This window comes from Pocillopora damicornis, chromosome 14 (genome assembly GCF_964200805.1).
Source record: "Pocillopora damicornis chromosome 14, jaPocDami1.2, whole genome shotgun sequence".
NCBI classification, from domain to species: Eukaryota; Metazoa; Cnidaria; class Anthozoa; order Scleractinia; family Pocilloporidae; genus Pocillopora; species Pocillopora damicornis.
In genome coordinates, this window is record NC_142683.1 from 8,563,270 (window position 1) to 8,574,723 (window position 11,454).

Genomic DNA, 11,454 nt, shown 5'->3' on the forward strand with positions numbered 1-11,454 from the left:
TGTTTTTCAACTTTTTTTAGCTTGATGAGAGACATCCCTCTTTCTATTTCGTCTACAATGCGTCAAACAATTTTTTCACGGCTGTTTTCAGATGACAACATCCGTTCTGTAAGTGTGAAATCTTGCCCGATTGCAGTTTTCTTCGCTTTCCAAATCAGAATCATATGAATATTTATATACATATCTAACCTGATTGCGGGCGCCGAAAAAGGACGAAAAAAGAGACGCTTGACAGTCACAAAGGTTTAACTTTGTTTGGAGAGAACCTGTGAAAGTCGAGGAAAAGTGTCCAGAAATCTCAGCAATGCCATACATGTACGAGACGCCAGGCGCTGGGTTCTTAGATTTGCCGGTAACTTTGAACTTAATTTACTTTATTATTTACTTGTGAGAAACTCTTGTAGAAGCTTATTGTTTTGAGAAATTACCTCAGTTAACAATACGTTTCTGGGATACTACTGTTCGCTATACAAAGATGCCAGGCCAAGAGGGTTTTCAAAAGCACTATGGGATTTTTATGTCCAAAAGGCTATACATCATCAATTGATCAGTAATTCCATGGAATTAAAGGAGGTAAGTTTCTATAGAAGCTGTAGTACTGCGTCCGTGGGGGTACTACAAGTCTTACGAGCAAAATTTTTTATATTAACGGATGTTGATAATGTGAAAGGGATTCTTGCGCTGACGTTTCGAGCGTTAGCCATTCGTCAGAACGGACTGAGGAATTGAAGGTTCTGTGCTGTTTAATAGAGATGGAGATTCTCTATTTGCAGGGACTTGGTAAAACGAAAAACAAAAGAATATATCCGTTGAATGAAAGGCGTTCGGTGATACCGTGAAGATTAAGAGTGCCGATTTGAAAGATAAATTTTTGTTCTAGAGTTTTGCGGCTTTCCGTGCTGCCTAGATTTGGGAAAGGCCGTAAACTGCTAATGTTGTTAAACATGATTAGGGAGATTAAGTTGATTAATGACTGGCTTTGAATGCGTCGTTGTCATCTAATAATATTCCTGTTTCGCCGATGTATCCCTTACGCAATAATCTCAAGTGTGCAATAGATGACATTGGGGAAAGTACAGGTGAAATGATCAGTAATCTTGAAGGGTCGCTGAGGTTCCGTAATTTGCTTAACGTTATAAATAAAAGCACAAGTTTTGGATCTTATGCAGGCTCATTTAAATGTTCCAGGTTGATTATTTTTTTCGAGAACATTTCTGATCAAAGAATTTCCTATATTTTTGTCACATGTAAATGGAATTCGTGGGGGTTTGGATAAGATTATACTAATTTATTGCTTAACTGAGATTTTGTCGGTTTTTTTTTTTGAGATAAAGGAACAAAATTAAAGCCCCTATCGTAAGAATTCCTTTGAGTTGGAAAACAGAAGATTTCCTATGATGTAACTACGAAGTCTTAAAGGTTAAGGCTTTCAAGTGATTAGTCACTAGTAGGTAGAGGACTTGCTTAAGTTTTTATGCCTTGGCATTAGGTGCAAATGGTTAAAAATTTTATAACTCGTAGCCCTGCCAATAAATTTTATTGAAATAACTGGACACATTTTAGAAAGTTCAGAGCGGCACCGCAGAATTTGTTTGTAGAGGTCGTTTCGTATTTCCAAGCGACATCTTCAAGACGAATCATTTATTCATGATTCTTACTGCGATCCTCGTAAATTAATTTATTGATACCGAGGGAAAGAGGAGAACATTCTCTTGGAAAAACTGAGGTGCAAGAACAAACCCAGTATCTTCCAAGTTATTCCTTCCTTCTGCCTTTTATTCACTTATAGCAGTTATAAAACAAGAGCCTTTAAACAGAAGTGATAGAAAGTTACCGCCAGTAGTTTAAGTAGGCAGATCGATTTAACATTACTGTAGTTGTCAGTAAAGTCAGTTTATCTTAAGCATGAATAGGAAGAACTTATTTTTCACAGCTCTCTCTGAGTTGTTACTATTCTCTTTTTCTTTTTCAGCGACAAGGGCCTCAAAAGAGCACTGATGGAATTTACCGCCAGTGGTTTACCTCGAGACATCGGATTGTGTCTCAGAATAAAGGAGGTCCGGTGGCTGGTCATTATGTGCAGATAGATGGAGATTGCGTGTCCGCAGATGCAGTCGAAAACGAGGACAAAGGTATCTGCTGTCTGTAAGATTTGGTATTTAGGTTTGATTTCTTTCAACAAGGGTAAAAATTTCAGGAAGAAGCTCTGAAGGAGCGTTAATTTATCAAATCAAGGCAAAAATAAAATTAGTCCTAGTATTAACCTGCTACAGTGAGGACACGTCTGTTTTTCCTTTGGATTTTTCGTTGATTGAAAGCTTTCCATTGACGACACAAACGAAGAGGTGTTAAAATATATTGGCCCAAAACAGCCTAAGGGAGCACTGATTCTCCTTCCTCTTGAAATGTCAGCACCTTAAACCGTGCAGTGCTTTCACTTTTCATTTCCTCTTCTGTCCTACAGCAAAATTTCATTTCCACAATTTTACGGAAAAGAGGGGCGAGAAGTGGTACGACCATTACATTCTAGAGAATCAGATCAGTAAAGCCTGTATAGCCGTGAACCCTGAAGATGACACCATCACTGTTAAGGTACCGTTTCTGACAAACGTTCGCCCTTCGTGTGAACGTCAAACTTCTAATGAAAAGATTCAAATGAACGAATTATGTTTATGATGAATTTCGTGTTTAACTATTTCAAAGAACATTTGCGAAGATTGTTGCTGACAATGCTTATAATCCGTTTTTATTGATGTACCGCATGCGCACCGCGTCTTCCGTCGTTGGGGCATATATACTAAATATTAGTATGCTAAAACTGCGGATGGCATCGAAGGCGCGTTCTGATTAGCTTCTCAAACTCCAAATATTCTTTGCCATTTACCTCCGAGCAAGGCACGCGGGATTTGCGCCCTAAAATATTGCAACGGTTTTAGGAATAAAATAATCACAAACTTGTTCATGAACTCTATCTAAGCTTAATTTTATCCGTACTCTTAAACCAAAGCTTAATACTCAAAACCCGTTACCAAAAATATTTATGAGCAGAACAGAAAAATTAGACTCGAAGGAAAAATGCAGCATTGAGTAAACTATTTGATGTAATCCCCTCAATTTCCAAGAAAGAGCGACGTGAGCAAACCAAAGAACACTGGCAATTTTTGTGCATTCAAACCTGGAAGAAAAGTGAAAATTTCGGTTGAAATTAATGATCCACCTTCTCTCAAAGCTCGTCACCATTCTCTCTCAGAAGACGATGATTATCACTCTTCCTTATGTCTTTTATTTTGTTCAACAGTATGCAGATGTAAGATGCCTCAGAACCATGCTGGAAGTGAAAAAAGCCAACCTTTTAAATCTGGCGTTCATTAAGCTGCAAAAAAGCGTTGTGGATGACTATTTTTGGTTTGAGTCATGTATCGAGGATGATAAGAAGCGGGTCCTCGGATTTGACAAAAATGGAGCGCCCCTGAAAACTACTGAGGTCGAACCAGGTTCAAAAGAAAGTCTGCTAGATTCGCATCTGGTCGACATTGAAGAGTCATGAGAATTCTTCCGCAATAATAAACAAACAGCGCACATGAAAATCCTTTGAAAAAGGCTTTGCAACAAACTTAATCACACGTAAGAAAATTAGTAAGAAAATGCATAAGTAAATAAGTTAATAACTACTTTTGAAACTTCCAGTTCTAATGTTATCGGTTTTTTGATACTCGTTTCTTTTCCAAACCTCCAAATTTACTTACCAGTGGAAAAAAAAGAGAATTGTAGAAGGAAGAAAAGCCGGCAGGGCAAGCGACAAAAAAAACCGCGCCCCCCTCCCCCCCCCCCCGCCTTAGCTCAGGGGTCTGGGTCCGCCACTGCTTACTCGGGTGCAGCCATACTCCTTTCAGACAAAACATGACCCATTAACTGAAGCTCTTCTTGCATTGCTCCACATTGACTAGTGGTCTCACTTTCCGAGCAATAAGCGGGTGGTATGTAATAATCCTCAACTGAAACATTAAGTGTGACTAATAGTTGACTATTTCAAGGTTCAATAGTTGGAAGATTTTCCCAGCTATCAAGTATAAGAAACCACAATCAGAACCAGATTTGGAGAATGGACACTGTCTTTTTCTAGTTTTCAATATCATGCCACGCTAGGCTGCCTCAGTCTCCCTCTTGTTAACGCTCTTTCTCGTCAAATTGTTTCCTCAAAATCAAAGATGCGTTTACTCTTTTCAAAATTTTTTTGACAGCCTTTGAACGACCACTTTTGATTTGAATTATGTATCGGGGATCACAAAAAGTGAGTCCTGGGATTCAATTAAAATGGTGCAGCCATGAAAACTACGAAAAACATAGTTCAGATAAAGTCTCCTAGAGAAGGAGTGGGTCTCTGTGGAAGAGCAACGATAGGAATTTTTTCGTGCAAATTAAAAAAAATCACAAGCCGGTACCCGATGAAATACATCGCCCAAGGCAGCGTGATCTTGATATTTCGCTTAACGGGATTGAGTCATACTGCATTGAGCTGACCTACCATAGACGAACGAAAGAAAAAAACATCCCCATTAGTTTTGCACCTATGTATTCTGTTACCCGAAAAGTGATTCACTATTATTTTATGAAACTTTAAAGGATGTAGTAAATGTAAGAAGGGTTTGGTCCAGGTATAATAAAAAAATTTAAAAGCTGATGAGTGAGCAACCAGTAAATTATTACAAGAAGCATATCATTCTCTATCGGAAAGAGGCATTCTACAGCACAAGTTAGAAAATAAATTGCAGTTAAAACTCCCCCCGAAGGCAATCTATAGACAATAATATTAGCATATGTGTGATTTTCTATAACTTTTAGAGGGCCCTTGACACTGTTAATAATCTTGTCCTGCCAAAAGACTGGAACGGTTTGGGATAAGAGTTGTTATTATCCACAATATTAAATGGTACTTTTCGTCTCTTGTCTAGTTCCAGGGGAGTTAGGTGGATTTAAAACCTGTGTTGTCAGATGGTAATGCTCTCTCTGTTATGAGGGCTACAGTTTATACCTGTTCGTTCATAGAAATGCAGAGGGCCAGTTTTGTCACGTTTTTTTCGGCAACAGTGCATTTGGGATCTACCGATCGAGTTCAAGGCGAGAGGAGGGATCTAAAACTGTGTTGTTACTGTTTCACTTGCTTCTGTACCATTAGGGCTACGATGACTCCTCTTCTCTCCCGAGACAAAATGACTCGTGGAAATCCAATGTTCTTTCATGTGGATTTTCTGGCTTGTCTTAAATCAGTTTTTCCCCATACTCCTGAGAAATGTAAAAAGTGCTACGTAATTTGTAGCAAATTCAAGCTGGTCTTTCCACGCCATGGGCTTTTAACTTTGCCAGCAATAGCCTATGCGGAAGTGAATCGAACGCTTTACAAAGATCATGGAGGTTACGCCAATCATATTACCGTTGTTGAGTTCTCTCTCTTCCAATCCTCGATCATATGAAGAAGGACTATTGAGCATCTGTAATGTTTTCTTTAGGCCGATAGGTACTTACTTAAGATTCCTCGAGATCAAGTGACAATAATAATGAAGGCACTTCTCGAACACTTTTTCGATAGCAAGTAGAATGAAAACTAGTCTTTGACCGGTTTAATCAAATTGATCGATTCTCTTGAATACAGGGGTCAATTTAATAAAGAAAATACAATTGCAGTTTTTACACGTGTAAGTTACACGGGTAAATTCCGACTTGTAAATACAAGGATTTGAAAAACAATATTCCACACTGAAATTTTTACACGTGCATCTCGAGTCAGTACATGAGTGTAAATAAAAATTTTAGAATTACAATTGTAAAACTGAACAATAAGGTTTTAGTAGGGAGATGGATTTTAAGAATCAATTGTAATGGCAAATTTCTTTCCGTTAGTTTTAAAAGAGAGTTTTTTTACGGTTAATTTTTTTATGACTAATGGTTAAAATTTGTAAATTTTCACTCCTAACGGGTAATTTTCTTTTAGCTGTTTCACAGCTTACGATTAACCCTATTGAGACCCTCCTACAACGATAGACTCCACTTAAATGTAAGTTTAATTTTAACATATGCAGTTTAAAATCGCTACTTTCCCTTCCATACATGCAGCTTTGTTTCGTTTATTTACAATTTCATTCTTGAACAGTCGTTGAGCATGTTATCCAAACAGCAAAAGTGGCTTCAGGCTTAGCCTGTGAGGTAACATAAAATGATAGTTTTGGCGCCACTTTCATCAACAGTGACAGAGAAAGTAAAGCACGCAGCGTGGAAAAAGTTTCTCACGCAATTAAACGGCGTTGGTGCAAACATGGACAGTGCCCAAACCCTCCGATGTTTTATGGACAAACATTCGCAGGCTAGTTCTACACTAAAAAAGGTAAACGAATCAAGGAAGGCTGGTGCAGGGCGATAGAAGGAATTTGTTCTAAGGAGGTGGAGATATACTAAAAGTTGCTGTCTTGCCGTTACTGCCGCATGCTCTCGTAAGTCTCGTTCTATGCTCCAAACGCGGGCTTATTAATTCGAAAAGGTGGACGGAGGCGTCCACGAGCAGACGAAACATTTCTTGAAATTTCCTTAGATTTCCGATTTCGAAAAGCCGTTTTTTTTTTTCAGAAATTCCTAGTTTGGCGGATAACTTGATGTCTCAGCAGCTCGTCGAGTTCCCCCTAAATAGTACAGACAAGGTTCTCCGTACCTCAACGATTTGATAGTCATTTTGTTTACATTCAGACTTTTCAGAATATTTGACATCTGTGCTATTCAGGATTCATCATGAAGTGAGACATTTTCTCTGATTGCTAATACAATGACATCAAAGTTTGAAACTAAGCCGCAACTTGAGACGAAATATTTATTCAATGTTTTTGCAACTTCGACCTTATCTTTGATGAGTGTTCGATTTTCGATAAGACATATTTCCATTTTGTGATCTTCGGTTTTTGAGTGCATAATAAGGCCTGAAGGTATTCCAAAATTCGCTTGGTTCCTTTACGTTTTATCTGTTTTTTACCTCAGGTAGGAGGCAACTGCTCTCCTTCTTACACTAACTAACTTTGTTTCTTGTAACCATTCCAATCAAACTCCAATTCTGTTCTAATAAATATCTTTTGAAGCTTACTGCTTCTCTGGATGGCGTTTTTTAATACAGTAGTCATGAATGCCACTTGAGGTTTAGCTCGTTTGACTCTTTTCAAAGGATCAAAGTATCACTCGAAGCCTTGAGGAAATGCCTATGTGCTGTCGCGAAAAGCTAACAGAATGATAATATTTGCTTTAACGAGGGAGAATTCATGTTAGCCATTTTATAGCATAGTCATAAACGAGCACATCTCGAACTCAGCTCTAATGTTGACAAAGCTAGTGGAAAATGGGAACCGTGACAGCTGCACAGTGAATGATTTAATTATTCCGCTTTTATACAGAAATAGCAGATTTTAAAGCAGCCGGTGTGTAAGGAGGAGACGAAGTTGTAGCGGTAGAACCGCCCTTTAAAATTGTTTCCCTTTTTTTCAGATTTGATGTTTATGAGATGTTCCCAATTTATCAAAATTAAAATGCCCTTAAAGGAGAAGCTTTGGTTCTTTCGTTCCGGCGCAAGAAAAAAAATGGTTCATGATATTGATATGGCGCGAATGGTCTCTTAAAAATATCTATTAAAAGCGGTAAAAAAATTAAATTACAGCTGATGGTTCCGGAGCACTAGTCCCTTAGAAGCCTTTTTGTAGTCTAATCGTCCTATTCTCGTTAAAAATTAAAAGGGACGGAAGGAAGAGAAAGAAAAAGAAAATACATAATTTCAGAAGTTTTAATATTGAGACCACGCTTTAATGTTGTTACCCTATCTATTTTTTCAGTTTGGTGCGGTATTCGAATTTTAGCCGAAAAACGGGAGGAACACACAGAGATGTGGTTCCATTTTATGCAAAATACTTAAAATTAACAAATTGATATTTCACTGACAGAGGAGTCTCCACTAAAGCAATACGACAAATGGCAAATATAATCGGAAATAGAGTGTGTTGTTTTCGTAATCGTAATAATCAGTCTGGTTAGGAACCAATATACTCAAGTTACATAACCAAACCCATTGAATTATGTAAGTAACTAACATATAAAAAGTGTGCTATTGTTTTACTCTACTAGCAGCAAAAGTTTTCTGCGGTAAAGGAAAGTTACGTCTTTTTTTAAACCAGGTTAAATCAGTCTCTTAGTGGCGTTGTTGCGATACCAAAACCTTTTAATTGTCGAGCCTGCTTTCAAAATGTCTTAAGACATTATGTAACCACTTGATAAAACTTTCCATTTGCAGCTGCATCAGGGTTCGGCTGGATGACAGGTCTATTTCATATAAGCTAAAGCTTAGATTAGGTGGGGTAAGTGAGGATCGGCATTTACAGCTAATTTCTTTCCACGAAGATAAGAAGATAATAAAGATTTAACAAATGATGTCGTTAGACAATAATAAATGGCAAAGATTGTCAGTTTGACGGCTTCTATTAGATCGTGTGGGTCTCTGTTAAATCGTTTCACAAGCTATATTATAGTCCTTCGTTTTCATTCCATAAGCGGAAGCTAAAGGAAGGCTATTGACGAATTACTTGTAACATGTTTGAGGTATGTTCAAATTGTTTTTGATTTCATGAGAAAAGTAAAAAGAAGGATTACACCTCATTTGTCACAAACAAATTGAAGGAACCTTGAAGTAAGGGCGAAGGTGAAGTAGGAAAAGTAGATTGTACACTGAATTACGGAAGCGAAGACCATGTTCCGGACAGAGTAACTTTGGATGACTCGACTTCGTGATAGAGTTATATATAGGCGATGTTTCCTCAAAATTTTGCACCCATAGACAGACCAACTGAATTCGAGGAACTAGCTAGCTTGTAGTTTAAGTCTTGTCAATTGAAAATTATGAATAAAGGCAATATTACTCGTAGATTTGTTCAAGTTTTGAATAGGATGGTTCGATATTGGCCAAGTTCTGCTTTTGCGTTTTTATGAACTCAGATGGAATTGAGGTACATTAAAAAGGAAAAGAAGAAACAAGAACGAGAGAAAGGCCAATATTCAGCCATCTTGACCGAACAAGCTTGCTCAATAAAGGATAATTTACATGACAAAAAAAATTATACCTAGATTTGTAACTATTGAAGAGATCCATGAAACCCGGTGTGGTTTCCTTGCTCCGTCTGTTGAACGACGCGTTTGGGGGAGAAACCATTGGGTACACACATCTTTAGATTAAACTGATCTCCCATCCAGCTCTACCATCCAGCTCTACCATCCAGCTCTACCATCCAGCTCTACCATCCAGCTCTACCATCCAGCTCTACCATCCAGCTCTACCATCCAGCTCTACCATCCAGCTCTACCATCCAGCTCTACCATCCAGCTCTACCATCCAGCTCTACCATCCAGCTCTACCATCCAGCTCTACCATCCAGCTCTACCATCCAGCTCTACCATCCAGCTCTACCATCCAGCTCTACCATCCAGCTCTACCATCCAGCTCTCTCGGTGTAATTCAAATGAAACGGGACGATCAAAACGAGAAGTTTTTTCTACAAAAGAGGAAAATGGCTTGTTTTTGAAAGTGAAACGTAATCATTGATTTCCTTTTCAGAAATATGATGTGAGGGTAATGGCAAAAAGTCGATCATCAGAGGCTTGGAATTAAAATACAAGTGGTTGATATCAAAATGATGAACATAACCAAAGATAAAAACAACACCAATGTTCAAGAGTTTTCTTGCACCACTGGAATTCATCAGGAAATTTATCAGAAAGTGTTCATCATGTCATTACATATTATTGTGTCACTCACTGCAGTTGTGGGAAATTCTTTGATCTTCGTTGCCCTTCGGAAGGAGTCAACCCTTCATCCGCCATCAAAGCTTCTGTTTATTTCCCTTGCATGTACCGATCTCTGTGTTGGTATCATCTCGGAGCCCATTAACTTCATATTATTTCTTTCTCAAGAGCATTCGAAATTTTGTCTCATCACAGAAATGATTGCTAATGCAGTAGCGGGAACGTTCTGTGGGGTGTCTCTTGCAACACTGACTGCAATAAGTGTAGACAGACTTCTGGCCCTGACGATGAGACTGAGATACAGAAGGGTGGTCACAATAATGAGAGTTAGAAGTTTTGTTCTTTCCTCTTGGATTGCAAGTTTTATGGCTGCAGTTATTTTCGTCCACGACATACATCTTGCCGTAATCATCTCCAGCATAGGGATGACTTTTTTATTAGCAATTTCTACTTTCTGCTACTGGAACATTTACAAAAGACTTCAACATCGACAGACCAAAGTACACGTACAGAATATTATTATGGTATATCGAGGAAAGGAAGGGAGAATGGGACGTGGAAAAAGAGAATGCCTAAAAGGAAAAGGAGTGAAGGAGGAAACAGGGGAAGAGGTCAGTGGGAGGGGAGGGAGAGTTGCAGACAGGGGAAGTTTGAATATCGCAAGATACAAAGAGACAGTGTCTAGTGCACTGTGGGTGCATTCAACATTACTTGGTTGTTATCTTCCATTTGGCATAATTTCAGCTACACTCGCAATTACTGGACAACGAACTCATTTACATTACTTCGCATGGGATGTAGCAGGATTGATCGTCTTCTCTAATTCGGCTCTGAATCCATTTCTTTATTGTTGGAAGATAAAGGAAGTGAGACAAGCAGTAAAGGACACGATAAGACAGTTGTATTGCTGTCCTTGTTAACTTTAACCTTGTGACGTCATCTTTGATGAGTTACCTCTTTTTCAATGAATCAGTGAAAATAATAAAAAAGAAACCCTGTGTTCCTAATTCGCTATTCCATCAGGGATTTATCGACGCAACTTATATAATTGGAAAGGAAGGTCACTTTTAAACTGACCATGTAAAGCCATGTTTGTTTGTCGTACGGCACTGTGATGACGCGCAATCTTGTGCTTCTCGCGGCGCACAACTTGACAACAATAGAGTTAATTTTAGTGGAGAATTCCTTATAAGTAGTTTCTGGACGAACATTCGCACAAAAGTTGACATTGAAATGATCATTAGTCGGAAAATTTTGCAATTAGATTCATTATATATGTTTATATATTGACCAAGCGTCGGGTTACGATGACTGGATGTTGGACAAAGTCTTTCTTTGCTTTTTTATGGACCGAGACGACTGACATAGTCACTTTAACCAATTCATCTAGAGCCTTTTTATGAAGAAATGGATGCACCTGATATTGCTCGTTATTTACAAACCGTTACAGAGCTCCAACGGTTTGTAAATGGTAGAAACTCTGATTTAATGGCACGACGACGAATACAAAAAGCAAAAAAACTTTCGTTTAACACAATCTTCATAAAGGACCACCAGCCGGAAAATGACATGTATGTCTCTTACAGAAGGATTGTTTATTAACGAAACAACGCAAAATGCTTTTCTTAAAAGTGCATA

General features: G+C 38.4%; 2 protein-coding genes across 2 annotated transcripts; both read left to right on the forward strand.

Moving 5' to 3' along the window:
• The first annotated feature begins 50 nt into the window (after positions 1-50).
• Positions 51-4,681, forward strand: LOC113677348 (uncharacterized). Its single transcript, XM_027194166.2, has 4 exons — positions 51-352; positions 1,973-2,132; positions 2,465-2,592; positions 3,299-4,681. Exons 1-4 carry the CDS (start codon positions 305-307, stop codon positions 3,545-3,547), a joined length of 585 nt encoding a protein of 194 aa, XP_027049967.2. The 5' UTR covers positions 51-304; the 3' UTR covers positions 3,548-4,681.
• Positions 4,682-9,577: 4,896 nt separating this feature from the next.
• Positions 9,578-10,845, forward strand: LOC113677367 (octopamine receptor beta-2R). Its single transcript, XM_027194185.2, has one exon. It carries the CDS (start codon positions 9,705-9,707, stop codon positions 10,734-10,736), a length of 1,032 nt encoding a protein of 343 aa, XP_027049986.2. The 5' UTR covers positions 9,578-9,704; the 3' UTR covers positions 10,737-10,845.
• The last annotated feature ends 609 nt before the right edge of the window (positions 10,846-11,454 follow it).

Excerpts from the sequence above, each read along its gene's own strand:
- LOC113677348 (XM_027194166.2), top strand. The coding sequence starts at position 305 with ATGCCATACATGTACGAGACGCCAGGCGCTGGGTTCTTAGATTTGCCG. Across the intron at positions 353-1,972 it reads CTGGGTTCTTAGATTTGCCG|CGACAAGGGCCTCAAAAGAG; the intron begins GTAACTTTGAAC and ends TTTCTTTTTCAG. Across the intron at positions 2,593-3,298 it reads ATGACACCATCACTGTTAAG|TATGCAGATGTAAGATGCCT; the intron begins GTACCGTTTCTG and ends TTTGTTCAACAG.
- LOC113677367 (XM_027194185.2), top strand. The coding sequence starts at position 9,705 with ATGATGAACATAACCAAAGATAAAAACAACACCAATGTTCAAGAGTTT.